Below are 22,356 nucleotides of genomic sequence, written 5' to 3'. Positions count from 1 at the left end.
ACTCATGCAATAGCATTATTGTATAAAATATACATTAAATCTCCTGATACCATTCAGGAACAACGTTTTTTTGCTCTCTATAATGTGGAAGTATGGTTCCAATACATTGCACAATAAATCTTGTTCTTCCCTTGTAAAATTAGGGGCACGAACACGAGAAGAAGCTGCTTGACTATTCATTTTACTTTGAAATCACAACAACAAATAAATACAAACACCACCACGCGGTGAAAGCCGAAATAAGTTTTGTTTTGAAATAAGTAGTGTTATTTTCTCTATGTTTGAAATTGATAGATTGACTCCGTTTTACGCTGAGTCGTTTCGAATGTTCAATAAAAAATATGAAGTCTCTCATTAAAAGATGTGGAACTGAACGTAAATAACAAATTGCAGGATGCTAAACGCATTTAACTAAATAGTAATCAAAAGACCATGGTGAATTATGAAGCTAAACATGTTTAGGATAAAATTGTTTAGTGCATTAAACGAAATTAGCTAAATAAATTTATGTAGTATTTAAATAGAAGTTCGTAACAGCCACCCTTAGGGTGGCTTTTATCAAAGTGATAAATGTATTTAACTTTTTATTTAAACACAATTTGAAATTAAATTTCGTAAAACATCTTTTACCACGACTTAAATATGATTAGTAATCTGTTAAACCTAAATGCGGTCAAATGGCTATTTAACTTTACTAAACACATTTATCTACTGTCATGGCGTCAGTCGCGGCGACCAGCTGACCGACCGGCTGTCAAGAGAACTTTTCCATTTCTATCATTTTTCCTCAGTGATGTCTAGTTGTTGTCTGTGAGAGATTCAGAGGTCATTGTTCAGAGGTTATGTTGAGGTTATCTAATAAATAATGGATTTGTGGGATATTTTGTTTGATGACGATGATGAATTACTTCTCTTTATGAATAGACCTCGCTCATTACGCTATATTTCAGAAAGAACTAACTTATTTGAGACACTACCGGATAAAACATTTGTTAGGAGATTTCGTTTGACAAAACAAACTGTATCGCTATTCTATTCTATTCTATTCTCTGTGGGGGTGTAAGTACCTGCACCTGGCTCTCTCGAGTGGAACCTTTATGCATATCCCCAAGATCTAAACTGCCTTCCTAAGCTTGGACCATTTCCCACCACCCTGGTCCACTGCGGGTTGGTGGGTTCACATATCTAGATGTGCTAGATCTAGATATGCAGGTTTCCTCACGATGTTTTCGTTCACCGTAAGAGCGATGATATACATTGTACTTAAGTTAAAAGAACTCATTGGTACATGTCAGCGCCGGGATTCGAAACCGCATCTCTGGCGTGAGAAGCGGGCGCTTACCCGACTGAGCTACCACCGCTCGCTAAACTGTATCTCTTCTACACAAGAAATTAAACATCATCTTGAATTTATTTCCAGCAGGTAAGTAGCTAAGGTATTGAAATAATAAAGTTATCTGACTACATAATTATCTTATACTTTTATTTATACCTATAATTATTGTTACAGAAATAATGCAGTTACTCCAATGAACCAGTTGTTATGCACACTCCGATATTATGCAACTGGCAGTCAGTTAATTACTTGTGGAGATGTGATAGGTGTGGAAGAACCAACAGCTTGCAGAATCATTCATAGAGTTACTCATGCAATAGCATTATTGTATAAAGTATACATTAAATCTCCTGATACCATTCAGGAACAACGTTTTTTTGCTCTCTATAATGTGCAAGTATGGTTCCAATACATTGCACAATAAATCTTGTTCTTCCCTTGTAAAATTAGGGGCACAAACACGAGAAGAAGCTGCTTGACTATTCATTTTACTTTGAAATCATAACAACAAATAAATACAAACACCACCACGCGGTGAAAGCCGAAATAAATTTTGTTTTGAAATAAGTAGTGTTATTTTCTCTATGTTTGAAATTGATAGATTGACTCCGTTTTACGCTGAGTCGTTTCGAATGTTCAATAAAAAATATGAAGTCTCTCATTAAAAGATGTGGAACTGAACGTAAATAACAAATCGCAGGATGCTAAACGCATTTAACTAAATAGTAATCAAAAGACCATGGTGAATTATGAAGCTAAACATGTTTAGGATAAAATTGTTTAGTGCATTAAACGAAATTAGCTAAATGAATTTATGTAGTATTTAAATAGAAGTTCAGCACCAGTAACAGCCACCCTTAAAATCAGTCAGGTGGTGAACAAAACCAATATGGCGTCTAACAGCTAACAGCTGATACAAAAAGCATCTATATTGTTAGATTTGCAAATAAATTAGCTTTAAAGTGCGTTATTTGTGTTAAAATTGTGTGACAACATGGATTTACCTATTATTACGCCGCGGGCGGATAGTTTCAAAGAAAAAATTGTGGCGTAACTGGATAATTATAAACAACAATATGAAGGTACCTTTATTGTTATTGTTTAGTTAATTTGTGAGATAAGAGCTTTGTAACATAGTATTTTTGTTGACTCTTGTCTGGTCATGTTCACCCTAACCAGACATTACAAAGTTGCTATACTATATCCCATTCAACGACTCCGCTGAATGACGTTCAGTCAAGACGTCGAACGTTGCAATCAACGACTTGACGATTTGTCCTTTAGTCATACAACTGAATAGCGCCATCCAATGAACGGGCTAGTGGTTCAATCAAACAGGAGATTAAACCAGATGCCTGCGACACATACATCATAACATAGGCTCTCTAATCTGTGCGTACAACACGTAAGTACATTACTTCCATGAGTGCCACTAGTCCCTAAGTCGAAAGTACCTACTAGGTACATACATAAAAAAAATGTCTATATGGTAGGTAATCCATGCCATATTTCGGCGCGGAGAGTGAAGAGAGAACCTCGTTGTCCGTAACCATACATCAAATAGCTACACAATGGACGCTAGGGAAGCCTTCCTATTCCTAAAGAAAATGCAAGCGAGACTCTATTTTGCTTCGAGGACTCCTAGAGAAGAATAACAAGATAAAAATAATAAATTATGCATCGTTTACATTCATGACGAAAATGCCATCTTAAGTGCGTACACACCGGGCCAACGAACGCCAACGGTTATCCCAACGATGGATATTTATCATACATAATACAGGGCAGATTGCAGCAACGAAGGCCAACGAAATCCGTTCGTTGGCCTTCGTTGGCCCGGTGTGTACGCAGCTTTAAGATCGTAGAGTTGTCTGTGGTCGGCAGTGCAACGCGCCCGTGCCCGTTGCTGTTTTTGTTTTGACAGGTATTTGTTTTGGATTTGTGCACAGTGTTGTTCGTTACGAGTGTTTTGATTTTACGAAATATTTTAACTTTGAAACAATGGCCGGACTGAGTGAATTTGAGGCATTAGAAGAGGAAGTGAAGGAGCTCCTTGAAAATTACAAGTACAAGAAACCTACAGCTTACGAACCATGCACACTTAAAAATATCAATGAATGTCTGATCGGACTTCGGGAAGTAAGTTTTAAAGTAAGCAAAAAAAACAATTATAAATATAATTTTGCGATATACGTCTACTAAAATCATTATTTGTTTCAGGAATTTGATCTTTTCAACATAAATTACACTTTTAATCCGTATTTGGACATTGAAGATGGTACTTTAAGTCCTGAAGCATTAGTGAAGCTAGTAAACTCTGTGTGGACCTTGCTGCAGTACCACAAAAACAGCACACAGAAAGCAGAAAGACTATCTGAAGAAAACCATATTTTGGATCACAACAACAAGCAACTAAATGTAAGAATAAATCTTTTAAGTTGACCCAATTTTTACATTATAGTTAAAAGCTTGCTTATTGATAGATATTAAAAAAATAACTATGTTTATTTGCTTTTAGGCAGCAATATCTAGACTGAAAGAAAAAGTAAGCCTTGAAAAGAATGAATCAAGGGCTTGTGTGGCATCTGCACAGAGGATATCAGATCAGTCTGACGAGGTGCTGGTGGCCCTCACAGAGACTAGGGCTAAGCTCACACAAATAACAAAACAGAAGAATACCATGGAAAAGAGCTTGAAAAATGAAATATCAAGACTTAAAAGGGACAATGAAAAGCTACAAGACAAGTTACGGTGCAAAGCAGGTTAATGTGTAGATTTTTGACAAAAACTATTGTATATGATTGCACTTTGTAGGCAATGATATAAAAAGAAAAATTTAAGTTCTTAAAATAATCATCTTAAATGTAAATTACTATTGCTTGGTAGGTACATAAAAAAATACAAAATACTTAATATCATTCTGATTCTTGCAGGCACCTATACTCCCTGCACGGACATGTGTGACTCTACTCTCACTCAGGTGAAAGAGCGAGAGAGAAAACAAAGACAGGTCATCAGCAAACTGCAGGAGAATAACCAGCAGCTCATTCGGGAAGTCATTGCTTTGAAGGAAGAAATCATCCTCTCGGGACTGACTGACTACAAACCCCATGGGAAAAAATAATCACTATGAAGAATGAAATGGACACAAGTCAGTATTAATTTATTTAATAAGTTTAATGACTATGAAGTTGTGTGTTTTTGCTAAAACTAAATAAGCATATTGACCTATTTAGTGATGTTGTCACTGTTTGATCTAGCACTTGAAATATTTAATTGAATGGACTAGGAATGCTAAATGACATTGACAATTCCTACTAAAATTAAATTAAGTAAGGGTGGGTTGCACCATTTAACTTTAACTATTACAAACGTCAAATCTCTTGAAGATTGATCTCTCTCGTCATTTGACGTTTGTAATAGTTAAAGTTAAATGGTGCAACCCACCCTTAATGTTCTTGCCACTAAACTGATGAATCTAATTTAAGGCATAAGTCATTGTTTTAACTTTAGGACCCACCGAGTATGTAAAGATCTCATCTTACTAATGTGATATTTGTTTAAGTGGTATTTATCTCACTGTCAATTTGTTAAGTAACTATAGGTGATCACGTTGTGCCTTAATGTTGTTACCATTAGAATTAGTAAATTGTTCAGACCAAAAGTATTAGCACTAATCATTTTAAAGCACAAATATGTAGTAACTAAATCAGTTTCAATGTTATAAATTATCATAACTTGTTCTTTTTAAATAAAGAGTTAATTTTAGTAGTTAGTATTTTTTTCCTAGTAAGTATTATGTACCTACTTAGTGAAGTAATTAATTAAACTATCACAACCATTTCAATATTGTAATTAAAAGCACACATAATTATCACCGAAATTAAGTAATGACCGAAATAATAATCTAATTAAATACTCGCACAGGAACTATCAGAGTTGAATATGCTAAACGCAGTGACGTATCTCATTTACTGGCCAGCCTCGGCCGCGGTACGTTCTCTGAATTAATCACGCACTATCGGAAGTTCGCGCGAGCAGTATCACTCCACTCCGCGCCTACTAGCCGCCGCCGCCGCGCGCGCATCGCGAAAACAAACCACTCTTCCAACAATCAACGATAACATTACATCACCAGTGATAACATACCTACCTAGATTATCGCCATCTTTCATTGTGCGATAAACTTGTTAGCGACAGTGTTCTAAAACGGTTGAGTAACAGTGCTGTGATAGTGTGTGCGGATGTGACTGCCTCGCCATGGGGACGACGGCGCGGCTCAAGATAACAGTGGTCGGCGATGGCATGGTGGGCAAGACCTGCCTGCTCTACGTCTACACGCAAGACATCTTTCCCAAGGAGTATGTGCCCACAGTGTAAGTACACATTTTCATACTTTACACTTCGCAAGTTGTAGTATATTGCTGGGTATGTATTACGTTTTTTTCTTCATATTTCAAGCTATCATACATACCCGGCAATGTACTTCAACTTGGCACTTGCACTAATCAACGTATCGTGTTAAAGGGCATTAAACGTGGGGCAGAGTTGTAGAATTCGCTTTAGGCATAGGTTAAGTAATACCTAGCTATAGGTCAATAGGCCGACAGTTGCATCTTGAGTGGGGCCACTAAATTAGCGGGAAGAAACGCCATTGTACTCATTTCGTTTCGTGGTAGTAGCTGATATGGAAATACAGTGTGCAATGTTTCATGGTTGACATTGTTGCCGCGTAGTAAATCCACTTTATGCAAACCAGATGTTGTTGGTAAAATTAACTTATAAATATTTTCTTTCCTCCTTTCCTGTTGTTAGTAAATTCCTACTCTACATGATTTCCTGTATTAGCACTAATAACTAACATTAATGACGAGCTATTTACAATGAAATCCTATTATTATAAATGGAGTAACTATAGGCTATGAAATAGTAAAGATATCACCTATTGATGATTGATAATTGATCATGATAAATTAATAACACCACTTAGCTAGGTACCCACCTACTTAAGCATTGTTTGTTTTTACTCTATCGTAGGCGCTTGTTTGATATTGATTTATTTATTTAACCTTTACAGTCATAGTACCTACTTACCTATATGTTTAATAATAGCTGTCTTGTTTTTAATTAATTTATCAATGTAGTATTTGTCATAAGCAAGTTTATAACTAGGTAGGTAAATATACTATAAAAGTGTATAGGCTACGAACAGTTTTTCTTAGAGTACAGGGTTTTATTGTGTACCTACCTATTCTAGTTCGCTGTAGTGTACGATATACTAATAACATACCTAGCAATGAAAAAGTACCAGTATCATATGGAATGGCAATGGCAGGTGGAACTTTATCATTGCTCGCGAGTGTTATAATTAGTCTATGCCATGGTATTTTTTTACATTACTACCTCTGGTCCTTTAGGGCTGATTTTTCAATAGTCAGATAAAAGTTATCTAAGGAATAATTCTAATGCTGTCGCGACTGAATGTTTGTATAAGACAGTGACAGCTACAATTTTATTCTTCAGATAACACTCATTCTCCATTCCGTTCATTCATTTTGCGATCTCGAAACGATCTTACTATGTAGCTTGTTTTTAGTGCCATGTGAATCGCAATTTCATAGCTCGTTCGTAAAAATCTGAAAACGAGATGAAAACGAAGTTGTTTTTTGTGACACGAATCACCCTCCTGACCATTGAAAAATCAGTCCTTAGTAAAAAGGAATCATGAACCAATTCTTTCTTTGAAAACCTGTAGAAGATAACTATCATTATTTAGATCATATGTGAGACACTCATTGTGATGTGATGATGTCTCATAAATAAACTAATAGCTATTTTATGACGAGGCCAAACATTCAAGGAAACATCAATTATTATATGCGAAGGAAACGATGATTCCGATATTAGTAATATTGAATGTTAGTTCTTACGTCACCACTTTTGTTGGTACCGAGTACCTAGAACGTACCTACCTTGGTTAGCGCTATCAACAGTATGGTGACTAATCAGTAATCATATAGTATGCATCTAATCATTTACGAACACATTCAACAGGTGACACTCGGGAAAATCTAGATAAGTACATACCTTAAAATAGTTAGGTAGGTATAGTCCCCTTGTGAATATATTTTTTCCTTGATGCTTAAGATTTGTGCTAGGTCATTTTTGTAAACCTACAAAGCTTAAATCGTAGGATAACCATCTCTAGGGAGCCCCAGTGTTAAATGTGAAGTATAAGGTTTTAGTTGTACGTATACAATGACATGTTATTAATGTAGGTAACTGTGTATAGTTCACGGTAACTATGTGTAGTAACAATGTTAGGTTTTAAATATTGAATAAGTACGTTAGTCCAACAAATTATTAATTCAATAAGACCTGCCATCAACATAGTTAGCGAGGCTGCTCACGCAAAGGGGACAATTTAGGCATCACTGTTTACAAAGTCTAATAACATAATGCATGAATCCTCATTGTTGTATTGTGCTAGCCATTTCCTTGTAGAATTGGACGCTTAATTCGTTTATAGTTCGTAACTCCTAACGCCTACTGCGAGCTTCCTTGCAGTTAGCAATGCATCTAAAATCTTGAGCCCACGCGTCTAGCTAGGCTAGGCTACTTTAGCATACGATTCGACACCGCTGCTATGCTAACCATAACTCTACCTCGTTGTATTAAGAGTACAGATGGCATAACACATGATGACAGCTCTCGTTTGTAATTTTTTGTCAAGGTAGAGTAACCCTCTAGTTGTGTGTCAAGTCAACGACCGACGTATTGACTCACCTACAATCTTATGCATTAGATGCAGGCAGATGCAGCTATTCTGGTCCTAGGTAGTGTGACTAGGTCTTGAGCTCGTTATTCTGTGCTAAATTACTTCTGTTAATAATAAACACTTCTGGAAATTATGTAATTAAGATAACTATACACATAAGTAGTATCGTTATCGTTAGGGGTTTAATGAAATGTTCTTACATTAGCGTATACCTATGAGACAATTGGTACTAGAGCTAATCTAGGCTTACCGTGGTCAAAATATTTATAATTCCGGTAAATTGTCAGTCGCTGACTATCCTTCTATTCTAATGAATAAGCATAATTACTTTAGTTAATTGCATGCTAACATTTCACAAAACCGAAAGTCTACGCAGATAGAAATCGTAGATAAACAAAGTCTCTTGGTCTTAGACTGAGGCCTTTCTGCTAACAATTATTTAGGTGCATCTATGTACATACGATTAATTATGACTAGTAAACTTAAATAAAATTAATAAGAAATAGAAAGAAAGAAAATTTATTTATTTCTAACACACACAGAAACAACACATACATTTACAAGAAAAGGTTAAAAAGTAAATAAAAAATTAAGAAATTAAAAGCATGAATGTTGCTTCTCGGTGCTGAAATGGGTTCTAGTTCAGCTTGATGCTATGGCAGGTATACTAAACCACACCATAGCGCTGGTTTTCAACTAGAACCCTTGGGTGAAGTCACGGACTGACTTGATTGACTGACCCAAAAAAAAAAATAACATTAAAATGTCAAACAGAATAAATAGGTAGGTTAGGTACTAATTTAGATAAGTGCATAACATTGAGCATGGTTTTTTTTTACGAAAGTCGTTAGTTAGTCAGACAAAGCTAACTCTGCAATGGTTAAAAGATGGGATAGGTACCTATATTGTCTTTCCCAAAAAGGTATCTTTAAATAAATGAAGAAGAGTAAGTCGTACCATGTCAGTGACAGAAATTGTACTAAGTATATGCTATTTAATTTCTAGTGTGTTTGAAACCCTTTTAGTGTTTCCTGTGCCGTGCGTGGCATGTATCTTTTTTTCAAAATGTACCTACCTATCCACCGACCAGCGTATAATGAAGCTCGTTCCCAGGTTCGACAACTACGTGGGCCACATCACGGTGGACGGCGAGGAGGTGGAGATGGCGCTGTGGGACACCGCCGGCCAGGAGGACTACGAGCGGTTGCGCCCTCTGTCGTACACACACGTGAGTTTATGTTTATACACCTTTGAATAATACTTACTACGAACGCCAAAAGCGGTCAGAGTGGATCTACACTTTGAGCCCTATGTCACTGATTAGGAATCACAGGACCTGATGATGATGATGATGACTCATACCTCTTCTAGCAGCACATATGACTATGTGTAAATGCAGGTATTTGTGGTACACCCTTTGGCCTGCTGGCTGCAGGTAGATTGACTGTTGATATTAAGAGCGGAGTGAGTTATGGGACGTGTACTTACCAGACGGCTATTGCCTGATCATCATAATCATCATCAGGTCTTTGTGATACCTAATCAAGGCAACAGTAGGGCTCGCGCGCCCGTTGACTTCGATCTCTTTCGATCTTGATCGTCGTCAAATCTACTCGTGTCTAGGTATGCCTTTTAGATAGTAGGCATTTGCACATTATAATTATGTTTATGTATTCATGCTTGTCCTTTTGCTGCTTGCCAAAATGTGAAGAGTTGCAATCATACGTATCTGTGTAGGTATAATTGTAGCTTCTTTACATATCTATGATCAAATAAACGTATTTTTTTACATACAAGTTGGTAGGTAGATGTTGAAACCAGTTGTTTGGTATTTCCTTTGTCGTGATATCAGTCTGTTATCTTATCAGCTTCAATGTTAAAGTCTGGTCAAACATTGAAGATTTGCAAATCTTTATAAAACATCTAAGTGCACTAGCAGAAGTGTGCTGTAGCTTTTATAAGTGACGTGTATGTGTACTTTACTTACTGAAGTATTATGGTCAGGGGCGTATTTACCCTAGGGCTAAAAGGGCTACAGCCCGGGGCGGCAGGCGGCGAAGGGCGGCCCAGGGGCGGCCGGCAGGCCGCTCTTGGGCTTTACGTTGGAGGATTAAAAAAGTACAGAACAATATTTTAGAACGTAAGCCTAGAACGACCCTGAGCCATCTTTCCACATATTGATTCTTCTTAAGAAATATGATTTAAAGTATGAAAGCCGGCCTTCGTTCTTATCTGAACCGGTGGAATAGTCTATTTTTTTTCCGCCCCGGTAGTTTATTGAAGGAAATCTAAACAAAAACTAAAAAAAATCCTCACTCAGTCGCCCTGCACAAGTTTATTTCTAAACGTTCTAAAATGTAGTCGTCTATCCAAAAATTTTTTTTTTTGTTCTGAAGATATCATGATCTATGCAAATCTATCACCACAATGTTATACATTCTACACTTGTTCTTCTTTCGTGTCAGTGGACATGTGAATTTTTAAATTAGTCCAGACCATAAAGAAGCAACTTCATAGATAGCATTCTGGTTGGCCTGGTGTAAGTCTTCCCGAGTGCAGGTGGAAGGGCACAAGGGTCAGGAGAGTAAATGCTCCATAGTCTGGGGGGCGGTACCACAGTCGCATAGGTTGGTACCAAACGGTATAGCCCCACTTGCAGAGACTGTCCTTGCAGCAGCCTACCTCTGCTTGCAACCGATTTAGAGTCTTCCAAATGTGCCAGGGGAGACTGTTACCGGGAGAAAGTTTTTCCTTAAGGGGTAGGAAAAAGGATCCTGGGGCTGCTTTTTCTCCTAGAGCCTTAGCCTTGCGTTTTGTGGGTTTTCATCCATTAAGGATTATTACACTATTTAGAAACGCTTTGCGGCTCTTAAGTCGGAAAGGTGCGGCAGTATGTGAGTAAAGTGGATGTCAGGAGTCGCATTCTTGTTTGGCTTTCTCAACAGAACATGCCACTTTTCGCCGTATGCTAGGGGGTGCTATCCCAGCCAGAGAGTAGACTTTGTAGAGCACATCGCTCTATACGTTCGAGGCATCCCGTTACTATACGAACCAAAATCTGCTTCTCTAGCATGCGCCGACCTTGCCCATATCATCATCATCATCAACCAATAATCATCCACTGCTGGACATATAGGCCTCTCCCAAGGATCGCCACAACACTCGGTCCTCGACCTTCCTCATCCAACCACTACATAAATTAATATTGCTGTCTAAGCCAAATAAAGTTTTTCTTTCTTTCTTTCTTTCTTACCGGCTCTACCCACCTAAGGTCGTCAGTCCAGCGGGCAGGAGGGCGTCCCACGCTGCTTTTTCCTGTTCGTGGTCTCCACTCGCGAACTCGTCTACCCCAACGGTTATCGGTTCTTCGGCAGATATGACCAGCCCACTGCCACTTCAGCTTGCACATTTTGACGGCAATGTCGGTAACCTTAGCCCTCTGACGGATAACCTCATTTCTGATACGATCCATCAGAGAAACACCAAGCATAGCTGTCTCCATAGCACCCTGAGTGACTTCAAATCGGTGGACCAGTCCTACCGTCAGTGTCCACGTCTCTGCACCATACGTCATCACTGGCAGGACGCACTGGTTGCAGACTTTTGTCTTCTGGCTCTGAGGAATGGGAATCTTGCCCATATGGGGCAGGCAAATTCGGCTAAGAAGCAGAGTGCTAGGCTACTTGTTCGTAGAACTAGCGGAGAGGCGCCCAGCTGGTAGACGTTAGCTGTCGCAGAAGGTTGTTTCGGGAGCTGACTTTCTTCTTGGTGTTTTGGCAGTGGGTTTTGTACGTGAGGGATCTATCCAGGGTCACTCCGAGGTATTTTGGTGTCGAGCAGTGCTGGATTTTTTAAATTAATATGAAAACCGGCCTTTGTTCTTTCCCGAACCGGTGGAATAGTCTATTTTTATCTCGTCTAGAATTTTACAATTACTTGTCAAAACTCATTACTCTACCACCATTTCACATTTTTTTATGCATTTCTATGCAAAATCACCACAATGTTTTTATACATATATGTAGGTCGGTAGGTACTCTAAACTGACCGGTCTTTTTGTTTTTTTTTCATTTCTTGATGGGGCGGAAAACTACAGGAGCCCAGGGCGCACAATCTTTAAATACGCCCCTGATTATGGTTAAACATGCCATGGAGCATCTGTCCAATTTTATTAAACTTTTCGATAGAAGGCACTTAAAATGTACCTACGTACCACTTTATATGACAATCCTTTATAATTATTTGAAAGATTTATTAACGAAAGAAGCACATATGGAGTCTATAAAATAACATAAACACTAATACCATGAGCCTAGTAACAACAACATGAGGTGACCCACATTGCGAATAGGTCGACTCGACTGCCTAATACGCAGTTTTAGGTGGTTACGCAGTATTAGTATTTAGGGGGCCTTATCGCTAAAAGCTACATTTTCCAGACAATCTATCTTAGCACAGGCGTATATTTTTTTTCAAAAACAAATATTGCCAAGGCTGAATACAATGATCGCTTTTGATAGTCTACCTACCTTAAACTAACCAATTACGTACGGTTAATGGTCACCATATCAATAACTTACTAAATTGACTAACATGTTTCTTTCAGACGAACTGCTTCCTAGTCTGCTACTCGGTGGGGAACCGCGCGTCGTATGACAACGTGGTGCTGAAGTGGTACCCCGAGCTGAAACACTTCAGCGGAGCCGTACCCATAGTCTTAGTTGGTTAGTATTTACAAATATCACTGCCGTAACTTATGACTTATAAGGTATTTATGTTGGCAAACATTTTACGGGTTCAAACGGTGTAAATAATATAAATACCTACCTCAGTAAGTACTTATTTAATTATCATCCACTTAATGCTCATCAACGGCTAATGAGGATGAATTTGTTAAGTTCTTTTTAAGTTTATATTTTTGTATATGAGCCCTTTCATCCGGTTTGGGCGACTCGGCCACTTTAGTCTAGGGTAGGTATATTTAGCAAGTGTGGACGACCATTCATCGACAAAATTGGCTATATGAGCCCCTTCCAAAAGAAAAACAGTCTCTCCTCATAAGATAGAATAGAAAATATTACTATAAGTATTGATTAAATAACACAAAAATATCATTGGCCATTAAAAAGTTATCTCTTCCAAGTAACTTAAGAAGAATGTAAAGTCTGAGGAAAAAATATTTAAGTGAAAACCGGTTCGGAGAAAAACATCCACGGGAAATCCTTTAGAAGCGATGCAAAGGTGGCGTGACGCTGCTGGTTCAATTATTATTTTGTTAAAGCCACGCAGTTATAAGTATTCTAGGATTTTCCGAGAAATAAAGAGTGGGCCCGTGTAATTACTAAAACTATGTAGGTACCTACTGACATTTCCTATGAATCATTGCGTATACATGTGTACGCAGCTCGTTGCATTAAATCGTGAATCATGATCAAACCTTGTGTTGTTTCAGCTACGAAAATTGACCTGCGGACGACGTCACCCACTCAGACCATCACAACGCAGGAAGGAAAGAAATTAAAAAAGAAAATTAGGTATGTTAATAGCGACTATTTGCAAGTTAAAACATTTTTAGAGTCAGGTTCACACAGTCTGTTTTATCCGTCCATGAGCCGGTTCCCAATAAGTCTGAAATTGAAAATAAATGATTAAATTTGTATACATAGTTACTTATCATAGAAGGGAGGGCTACTACATTAAAATTATGCAGAAATGAAACAAGTGAAATAGTGACGAGGGTTATCTCCCGGCACTGTTGTCACTTTGTCACATTATCTTTCGCGATAACCGCTCACTGATATGACGATATAGGGCTATTGTTGAATAAATACAAACTTAATGAATGTTACGAGTGTCGAGATATCACAGTGGCAAAATAATGTTAAGCGAAGATTCAAAATTAATATGTATTGAAGTCCGTGTAGTTTGCCTCAAGTTGTGGTTTTAACTGGCGTCATTTTTGATCACACGTATGGTGAAAAACCACACTTACATTACATTACGAATGTGTATAGGCATAATAATTTACAACTAAGATGGACTTGTAATTTACAACATAAATAGAATAGGTGTCTACAGTTTCCAAATTTATACATGCACATTTTACACTCAAATCTATAGATACATACACATTTCACACTGACCTATCAATTATTGGTCATAACTCATACAATTTAACTATACAATAAAAATAACCTTCCTTGTAAATTGTTACCAGGGCAGCAGCGCTAGTGGAATGTTCGGCGCTGGAGAGGGTGAACCTCAACGAGGTGTTCGAGGAGGCCGTGCGCGCCGGCCTGCGCAAGAAGCCAGTCATGAAGCGATCCTGCCAGTACCTGTGACCAAACAATACTAAACCCTGACGGCCTAGCCGTCGATATTGCTCTGTTTGAGACTTCTTAGTCAGTCAAGGAATGTTTGTGAGGATTGAAAAGCACAAGTATTTGAAGTTGTCTCCCAATATGATATGAGTGCGATATTCGTTGTTACCAATCCCACATAATATGCACAATGTGCATACATAAGTATTCACTGCAATAGTATTCAACGAGGCCAAATTGATAATGTTTCGTGAATTTAAAGTTGTATAATTTTAGCTTATAGTCACAAAGTTTTATGGTGAGATTATGTTTATCAAGTGATAAATTAATTCTTAGGTGATAAGGAGTGTGTGGTATGTACCTTTTAAAGTGTATAAATTATTGTAATAAATAATAATGTAAGATATAGGGTACAGAGAATATTTTAATAACATCAGTCATTCCTAACTTCGTAACCAAATTGTTCGATTTAATTAATTGTACTTGTAAATATTAGAAATTATCAAATTAGGTTACACAAATGTGCTTATTTCATTTTTGTATTCTTACATTTAGTTAATTTTGAACTACCTACATGGCCTGTATGTTTTATTCAGAAGTCTACAAATACATACAAAAATTACAAAGAAGTTTATTTAGTACAATAAATATAAACCCATTGAAAATATTATTATCTGTCTTTTTTTTATTCTACATTTATATCAGGTATTTATATTAGTTGTAATGTTGTGCCGAAGTGAAGGTCCCGGGTCTTAAATTACAGACTGATAGGGGCTATTCTGTCACTTTCTTTATTTTTTTGTATTTCACCTTCGGAATCCCGTACGTGATAAATAAAATTTGGCGTAACAGATAGATTCCCCGATGGATTGCGGGATAAAAAGTCCTTAGTCTCTTGAACTTGGATAATAGTGACATATTTTTTGAAATAGCAAGGTCCTAGGTAGCTTATTGTTTGTAGCCAGAACATGATTGCATGTTGCAGCCTTGTCATCTTCATCATCATCCTGCTCATTCTTCCTTCCCTTTCCCGCGCTGTAAACAAGTAGAGCTTCCGCTTTCGCCACAATTTACGTTTCTATCTTCAATATATGTTGGTATGATTAAAAAAGACCCGTTCCTTTACTTATATTTTTTGGCACTAGCAATAATTACATATCTGTCAATGTCACTTTACAACTCTATATAAATAACTGTCAAAAGGTCAAAGCAGAGTAGAGCAAAATTTAACGGTTTTTGTTGATATTTCTTAAATTGCTTATATTTACTAATAGGAAAGTTAAAGTAAATAATTAATAATGGAAAAACCATTTTTTAAATGTAGGCTATGTCTGAAGCTTGGTGATTTTTGCTCAGTGTTTGAACAGGATGAGTCCATAAAATTGTCTGATATGGTTATGTCTTTCGCTAACATTGAAGTGAGTTTTTCTTATTTACAGTGTTATTAACTTAAACCGTGCTTAAATTCGAAATTGTGCTCAAATTCATTGTTTCTAGTTAACTTTATACGATTAAGAAGATCATGTTGCTAAGAAAAAAGTTATTCAGTCTATCCTAGATGGATTTATAACCACTGTCTAAGAATGTGTTCTTGCTGCAGATATATGAAGGAGACGGCCTCCCAGACCGTGTGTGCTCGTCGTGTATTGAGAACTTGAGCACAGCTTACATATTCAAGTTACAAGTTGAGAGAATTGATCATCTGCTAAGGAAGTCATCAGGTTTGTATCTTTAAGCTTACTATGTATTGTAGAAATAATATTTAAGTTTCTTTTTAAAACTTCATGAATTAACTGCAATATACTGTACATCCAGATATCCAGGCCAACCCACACACAGCACCAGACTTTGACATGCTTCTGAACAAAGATTTCCACGTCCACACTGACTACGGCTCCATAGAGGAAAATGGTGAAAACTGTGTTAAAGATGGCAATGTGAGTGGTGAGTACCACAGCGCCTCAGATAAAGTTCTAGAGACAAGCGATGACACTGACAGTGATGTTGACTCCATAAAGTGTGTGCATTGTAATGAAGCCTACAATCACTATGGGGCTCACAAATGCCATGTGACCTGCACCATCGAGCACGACCAGCACCAGTACTCCAGCAGCACAGAGACACTCGTGGCCACTGATGCAGAGACCACACCTGATTCCCCCACACAACTCAACACTTCCATCTACAAGACCCCACCACCACCCACTGTGTCCTGTGTACTCTGCGATGAAAAGTTGACAGACTATGACTTGTATGTCACCCACCTGAACAAGTGCACAGCTAATGTGAAGCTGCACCACTTTGTGTGTCCAGCGTGCCATGAGATCTTCACTGACAAATATGCATACTTCCAACATTTGAGGATGAATCATTTCTTGAGCACACCAGACTCCAGTTTTGATTGTGTGGACAGTGTTCCGTTGGTTGAGAAGACCAGGGTGCCCAAGCCGGTGCGGCGACAGATTGGATGGTCAGTGGAGGACATTTATCAGGAGATTGAATGCAAGAAGGTGGAGGATACTCCCACGTCAAGTCCGTTTAAGTCTTTCTTTTCTAAATTGGGGAATGAGTGAGTTATGAATTGGTTGTTAGCATGCGGGTGCAACACTGCAGCTTGGAGAACTGTGCAACAAATAATAGAAGTCATTTACTCAGTCTGTTCATTTGCTGAGGACTCTACTTCATGCTGCTTTCAATGCAACTAATATTTCCAGCTTTTGACTAAAATTCTTCCAGCTTTCCACATATTATTGCCACTGATTTATAACGACATGGATGCAAAATTTGATATTTTTTAATCTATTCCGAATAATTTAGAAAAATATTTTTTCTAAAGAAAAAACTAAAGTAAAATACACTTTTATTTTATATCACATTTCATCCATGCTTAAGACAAGGAGGTCTTTGTCCAGCAGTTAGATGATAACTAATCATCAAGGAAACCACTTTTAACTTATTTTAATGACCTAATTCCACAGATCGTTCAGCCGCCAGAGCACGCCAAAACGGGTCAGCTTCCGCAGGCTGATAGAAGATGGCAAACAGAAGACCTCCAACTACTTCCATTTCAAGAAGCATGTGCAGAATGTTAAGAAGGTCACTCACAGTCCGCTGAAGGGAAAGCTGCAAGTGACATCTAAAATAAAAGCAAGCCTGCCAGAAATTGTTTCTGGTAAGTGGGTGGATCAACCCTGCTCAGTGTAATTAACTTGAAACCTGGGTAAACACAATAAAAATCTATTGTTTTCAAGAGCGATATCGCGACTTCGTGTCGCAAAATGTTAAAGCTTCCCTTATTCAGTTAATTAAATAAAACCTATATTAGTGTTTGTCACAGACATGCTAAAAAGAAAAGGATAACTATCTAAATACATATACCTGAGCGCCTATCTCAGCTATTGCAACACCCAGGCTTGCTACTTCAGTTTACTCGGAGCTAGGCTGACTGAGCTGAAACGAAATTTTCCACTCGAGAGAGCCACGTACGGGAACTTCGCCCCCTCTCAGAATAGAATAGAACTGAATAGAAATCATTTATTTGACACACAGCAAAAAAAAAGAAAAAAAAAATACAGTTACTTTCAAAAACAGCTAAGTATATATAAAGAACTTAAGTAATAATTAAATTCCATGTAATATCATTTATTCATGCAAAATTAAGATAATAATACAAATTAAATAAAATCAAATTAAAACTACGAAAAATAAGTCAAAACACAAAACATAAACATTAATATTAATCTAAGTCACAAAAATAATTAAAACAATGGTCTAAATAATTTAAAAATATAAATAAATGTCATTTTTTCATGTCATTCCTACACTACCAATCCGACTCGGGCCATATCCGACCCAAAAGTCCCCAAGACGCTTGCAGCGTTTCCACGCTGAATCGCCAAGGAGATCCTCTGCATGAGATATGCCCCAGAGCGGAAGTCAAGACCACGGTTCCTCAAGCGGCGTCCTATTTCCTTTACAAAGGCCTTGCCCTGTACTCCCCACACACCCGTGGTCTCCAGAGCAAGTGGGGCAAAAATATAACTGCTAATAAATAGAACTATCTAAATATTTCACATAAATTAGGTAGACATTAAAATGTGATGAATTTTCAGAATAGGTATTTATTTCGTTAACAGATAGTGACTACACGTCGCCGAGCGGCACCTCGGAGGAGTCGTGGAAGATGAAGCAGAACCTGATCTGCGCCTGCGACAAGAAAGTCTTCATGATATCCGAGTTTGTACATGTGAGTTGATTAACTAGTGTGCTCTTTCTTTCTCTCACCTTCGAAAAGAAAGTTGTTTAGTGTTGGACATAATGCATTTGAGATCATGGTTAAGATGCATACACATATTATGTTAATTTGGAATGGCTGCACTCATATAATACTAAAAGGTACCTACATGACATTTAAAAAAAAGTAGGTAATAACTCTGCTTCTACTCTCATGCCCAACCGAATATTAAAAGTACAAGTGTATCTACATATAAGTTTTACGTTGTCTACTGCCGCTTTTTTATACCTTCAGGCATTGCACATACAGCTTATAATGTTTAACACTTACTTACGTTGTGCCGTCTCTCGTTTCATAAAATTTCCCAAAAACTATCTTATAGCAACCTAAAACTTCCTCCACCATAACCAACAACACTATCCCACCACCCACCCTGCAGGACCGCGACCGGCTGACCGTCATGATCAAGGAGCTCGGCGGGGTCATCGCCGAGAACACCAAGATGGAGATGCTCGCGACTCACTTCATCTCTGTGCTGCCGAACGACACGTACACCGGCATGATGGTGTGCGCGCTGGCCACGGGGAAGTGGCTGCTGCACGTCAACTTTGTGTATGACAGCTTCCGCGCTAAGCGGTTTATGAGGGTAAGTGGTTTTATCTAAGATTTTACGGTACTTTTTTCTACTTGCGCATCCGATTAATTTGCATTACTTAGGCCGTTATGGCGACTCGGAATTCCGATCCTTCAAAATCTTGTCCACGACGAATAACAACCGATACTTAGTATGTAATGTATACCTACTAGTTTATATTCAAGTATCATTCACATTTAAATAATCAGCGTCTTTCAATCGATGTCTTATTTCGATAACATTTCATAAATAAGACTTGTGCTAAATCGATAATTTAAAAAGTCCTGAAGTCGTTAGACAGATTTAACGACTTCACGAGCTGACTATATTGGAATAAGTGTCGGTTACCCTAACCTTTAACACACAATATTTGTAATCATTCACAGGAGAACCTCTACGAATGGAAGAAGCACCCGAAAGTCCTCGAGCTCGACAACACGAGCGTAGAGGTCGCTAAGGCAGCCGTGTACTGGCACTTGGAGCTGCAGGCTCTCAACGCCAAGTTCCCCTTCGAGGGCAAGCAGATCGTGCTCATCATGAAGAAGAAGTACAGACAGTACTACCAGATGATCTTCAAGACGTTGAAGGCGAAGCCGCTTACTTATGATCCGAGGTAAGCAGTAATTTTATTGACCCATAAAAGGGGATAAGGGCACTCTGTGTGTCCAACGATTTCTCCGGCATTTTCAATTATGCCGTCAAAGGTGAAATTTTCAGCTAGAGTAGTTTTTGGTGTAAAAACAGATTATGCTTTTCGGTGCTCGGAAAAGAGCCAACCGATTGGCTCCCACTGGCACTAACATACCATATAAGAGGGTGCACTCTCTGCGTACCCCTTGCAAGGCAAATAATTTTGTAATGTAGGCCATACCTTAGGTTTTGTTTTTTTTTCTAGTTAGCCGTGTTAGACATTAAATTTAAACTTGTTTTTCACTTGTAAACTTAAATAATTCCGTTGTTTCTCCCCCAGAACCCCGGGCAGCTGCTGCACCGCCGACTACTGCTTCGTGGACATGAAGGTCATCGAACGAGTCAAACTGCGCTTCTTCGCTCGCCACGACGTGCCCGTGTTCCCCTACCAATATATCCTGGTCTACCTGCTCAACAGAGGCCGGGTCGACGACGAACAGAAGTATGTGCTGCAAGAGCTCAAGAAACACGGGTTTACTGGGGCCATTGATTGTTTGAATAAGACCTTTTAAAGGCGTACGACGGGATATTTAAACGCGCCGCGTCACCACTGAAGTCTTAAGCTGCGTACAGACCGGCCCAACGAACGGCCAACGGTGGATATTTATCATACATAATACAGGGCAGATTGCAGCAACGAAGGTCAGCGAAACCCGTTCGTTTGGCCGGTCTGTACGCAGCTTTACGGCAATATCGTTATCTAGTAATATAAAAGTCATATGATATTGCCGTAATACTTCAGTGGTGGCGCGGATTCTTGTTTCAGTGTGGTGGTGGTTGTAGTTTTGCTGAAATTACGAGTTGTGTTACTCCTTAGCACTTCCATTAGTTTTAGGTATTTTGGTATGGCCAGTCATAGCGGTGATTTCACATATTTTCGTTTAGGCTTAGTAGAGAGTTATTATATTAAAATATGGATATAGTTATACGAATACATCATTATTATTATTGTTTTTTCCAGGACTAAATGTTAGATCAATGAACGTTCCTATATCATTCCATGTCTTTGTGCAGCTAACTGTAGGTTTAGTTATTGAAGTAAATAATCAATGTATTTAATAACGTATCTAACAAATGCCATATATTTTTAGTACATTATGAAATTTATTATAAGACTGCAATTTTTATACTTACATAGATAGATCTTATGATATTCATTACATAGATTTTATGATAAATATTTTAAAGCTGTTGCTCATTAATCAATTTATTATTAAGTAGGTTTAACCTTAAGCAAATTAAATAAGACAAAAATGTTTCAATGTTACTTGAGAATTTTATGTTGTTATTATTCGGAATGTTTAGATAATTTTAACGCCATGACGGAGTAGATACGAGCACTGCACGAGAGCCACTTGCTTTTTTTAGCGCGTAAGACTAGCTGTGACAAAATATTTTATCGCGTTTGCTGTCGAGGCTGCGCGATATGAATGCTATGCTATAACTACCTATAACGTTTTTATTTGTATACACGCCGCAGGAACCTAGCTATCCCTACCAGTTGAATAATACTTCTGAGTGATATGTCAGATGGAGGAAACTATTTACCAATTTCAAAATGTATCAGCACATTATTTTTAAATCATCTAAATTACGTCGAACAGCAGTGGGAGCGGTGCTCATATATACCTACTCATAAAATGTTATACTAAGTTTTTCATTATACTCGAATATATTTTTGATGAAATATTACATTTTGTGTTTTTTTCTCAGTTCACGTGAAGTTCCTTCGCCGAGGCAGTGTCCAACTTGGTGCTTCATAGTTTCTCTGACGCCGACTCATTTTGGCTTTTACTGCCTGAAAATTTCAACATTTTTTAAAAACCTACAGCTTATTGGAGTCTTGTATTGTTTCATTGTAACTGCTGGTGATAAGGCTCTCTTAATGAGCCTACTATGTTCCGATCTATACCATCCAATATCAGCTACTCGCCTATTTTATATTTCCAGGATTTAAGATACATTAATCAGCCAACGGCTTTCGCTCGATACAGTCCTCTTTTAATGAGCAAAACTCAGTTTCTATCTACTCCACCCATATGTAGTAGTAATAATAATAATACAAACCGTATAAGCCAGGTACATGAGAGCAACAAACAACAGCCCAGTCCCCACCGCCGTGCCCACCAGCAAAGTCGTGGGCGCCTCTTCTGAGCCCTGTGGATCCGGTTCCGGCTTCTCTTCACAACCACACAGGAACATTTTGTATAAAACTCGGTAAAATTATCAAAACATTGGTCAGTAAAAGCAAGAATTTGTTGAAGAAAGTGACAGTGAGGTCTCTGGAAGCGGAAATCCTTCTTCCATAGATAAATTGTTCTTGACTGCTGCTATTATTCTGGGCATCAGGTATTTGACTCTCTC

At 38.1% G+C, this 22,356-nt stretch overlaps 3 protein-coding genes and 1 long non-coding RNA gene across 4 annotated transcripts; 3 read left to right on the top strand and 1 right to left on the bottom strand.

Moving 5' to 3' along the window:
- The first annotated feature begins 3,261 nt into the window (after positions 1-3,261).
- LOC105390466 lies at positions 3,262-4,667 on the top strand. The gene is made up of 4 exons (XM_011561772.3): positions 3,262-3,475; positions 3,557-3,754; positions 3,855-4,098; positions 4,270-4,667. The coding sequence occupies exons 1-4, from the start codon at positions 3,338-3,340 to the stop codon at positions 4,458-4,460; spliced, it is 771 nt and encodes a 256-aa protein (XP_011560074.3). The 5' UTR covers positions 3,262-3,337; the 3' UTR covers positions 4,461-4,667.
- A 644-nt stretch (positions 4,668-5,311) lies between these two features.
- On the top strand, positions 5,312-15,104 carry LOC105390465 (ras-like GTP-binding protein RhoL). The gene is made up of 5 exons (XM_011561771.3): positions 5,312-5,712; positions 9,228-9,342; positions 12,721-12,838; positions 13,567-13,648; positions 14,332-15,104. The coding sequence occupies exons 1-5, from the start codon at positions 5,597-5,599 to the stop codon at positions 14,453-14,455; spliced, it is 555 nt and encodes a 184-aa protein (XP_011560073.1). The 5' UTR covers positions 5,312-5,596; the 3' UTR covers positions 14,456-15,104.
- Positions 15,105-15,618: 514 nt separating this feature from the next.
- LOC105398489 lies at positions 15,619-21,599 on the top strand. Its single transcript, XM_011570601.3, has 8 exons — positions 15,619-15,852; positions 16,035-16,155; positions 16,250-17,003; positions 17,413-17,606; positions 18,571-18,680; positions 19,108-19,314; positions 19,689-19,915; positions 20,273-21,599. The coding sequence occupies exons 1-8, from the start codon at positions 15,733-15,735 to the stop codon at positions 20,502-20,504; spliced, it is 1,965 nt and encodes a 654-aa protein (XP_011568903.3). The 5' UTR covers positions 15,619-15,732; the 3' UTR covers positions 20,505-21,599.
- A 102-nt stretch (positions 21,600-21,701) lies between these two features.
- LOC125489603 lies at positions 21,702-22,277 on the bottom strand. The gene is made up of 2 exons (XR_007267083.1): positions 22,060-22,277; positions 21,702-21,790 (listed from the first exon to the last, which is right to left on the bottom strand). It is a non-coding gene; the product is annotated as an uncharacterized LOC125489603 (long non-coding RNA).
- Positions 22,278-22,356: the final 79 nt, after the last annotated feature.

Source organism: Plutella xylostella, chromosome 15, assembly GCF_932276165.1.
Source record: "Plutella xylostella chromosome 15, ilPluXylo3.1, whole genome shotgun sequence".
In the NCBI taxonomy this organism is placed as follows: domain Eukaryota; kingdom Metazoa; phylum Arthropoda; class Insecta; order Lepidoptera; family Plutellidae; genus Plutella; species Plutella xylostella.
Note: the sequence above shows the minus strand (reverse complement) of the source record. Positions and strands in the feature narration are given on the sequence as shown.

What these genes read in the sequence shown, in the direction of transcription:
- LOC105390466 (XM_011561772.3), top strand. Translation starts at nt 3,338, where the DNA reads ATGGCCGGACTGAGTGAATTTGAGGCATTAGAAGAGGAAGTGAAGGAG. An exon ending in ACAACAACAAGCAACTAAAT is followed by an intron (nt 3,755 to 3,854) that starts GTAAGAATAAAT and finishes ATTTGCTTTTAG; the next exon opens with GCAGCAATATCTAGACTGAA. An exon ending in CAAGTTACGGTGCAAAGCAG is followed by an intron (nt 4,099 to 4,269) that starts GTTAATGTGTAG and finishes TGATTCTTGCAG; the next exon opens with GCACCTATACTCCCTGCACG.
- LOC105390465 (XM_011561771.3), top strand. Translation starts at nt 5,597, where the DNA reads ATGGGGACGACGGCGCGGCTCAAGATAACAGTGGTCGGCGATGGCATG. An exon ending in GCCCTCTGTCGTACACACAC is followed by an intron (nt 9,343 to 12,720) that starts GTGAGTTTATGT and finishes TGTTTCTTTCAG; the next exon opens with ACGAACTGCTTCCTAGTCTG. An exon ending in CGTACCCATAGTCTTAGTTG is followed by an intron (nt 12,839 to 13,566) that starts GTTAGTATTTAC and finishes GTGTTGTTTCAG; the next exon opens with CTACGAAAATTGACCTGCGG.
- LOC105398489 (XM_011570601.3), top strand. Translation starts at nt 15,733, where the DNA reads ATGGAAAAACCATTTTTTAAATGTAGGCTATGTCTGAAGCTTGGTGAT. An exon ending in TTTTCTAAATTGGGGAATGA is followed by an intron (nt 17,004 to 17,412) that starts GTGAGTTATGAA and finishes CTAATTCCACAG; the next exon opens with ATCGTTCAGCCGCCAGAGCA. An exon ending in TGATATCCGAGTTTGTACAT is followed by an intron (nt 18,681 to 19,107) that starts GTGAGTTGATTA and finishes CCCACCCTGCAG; the next exon opens with GACCGCGACCGGCTGACCGT.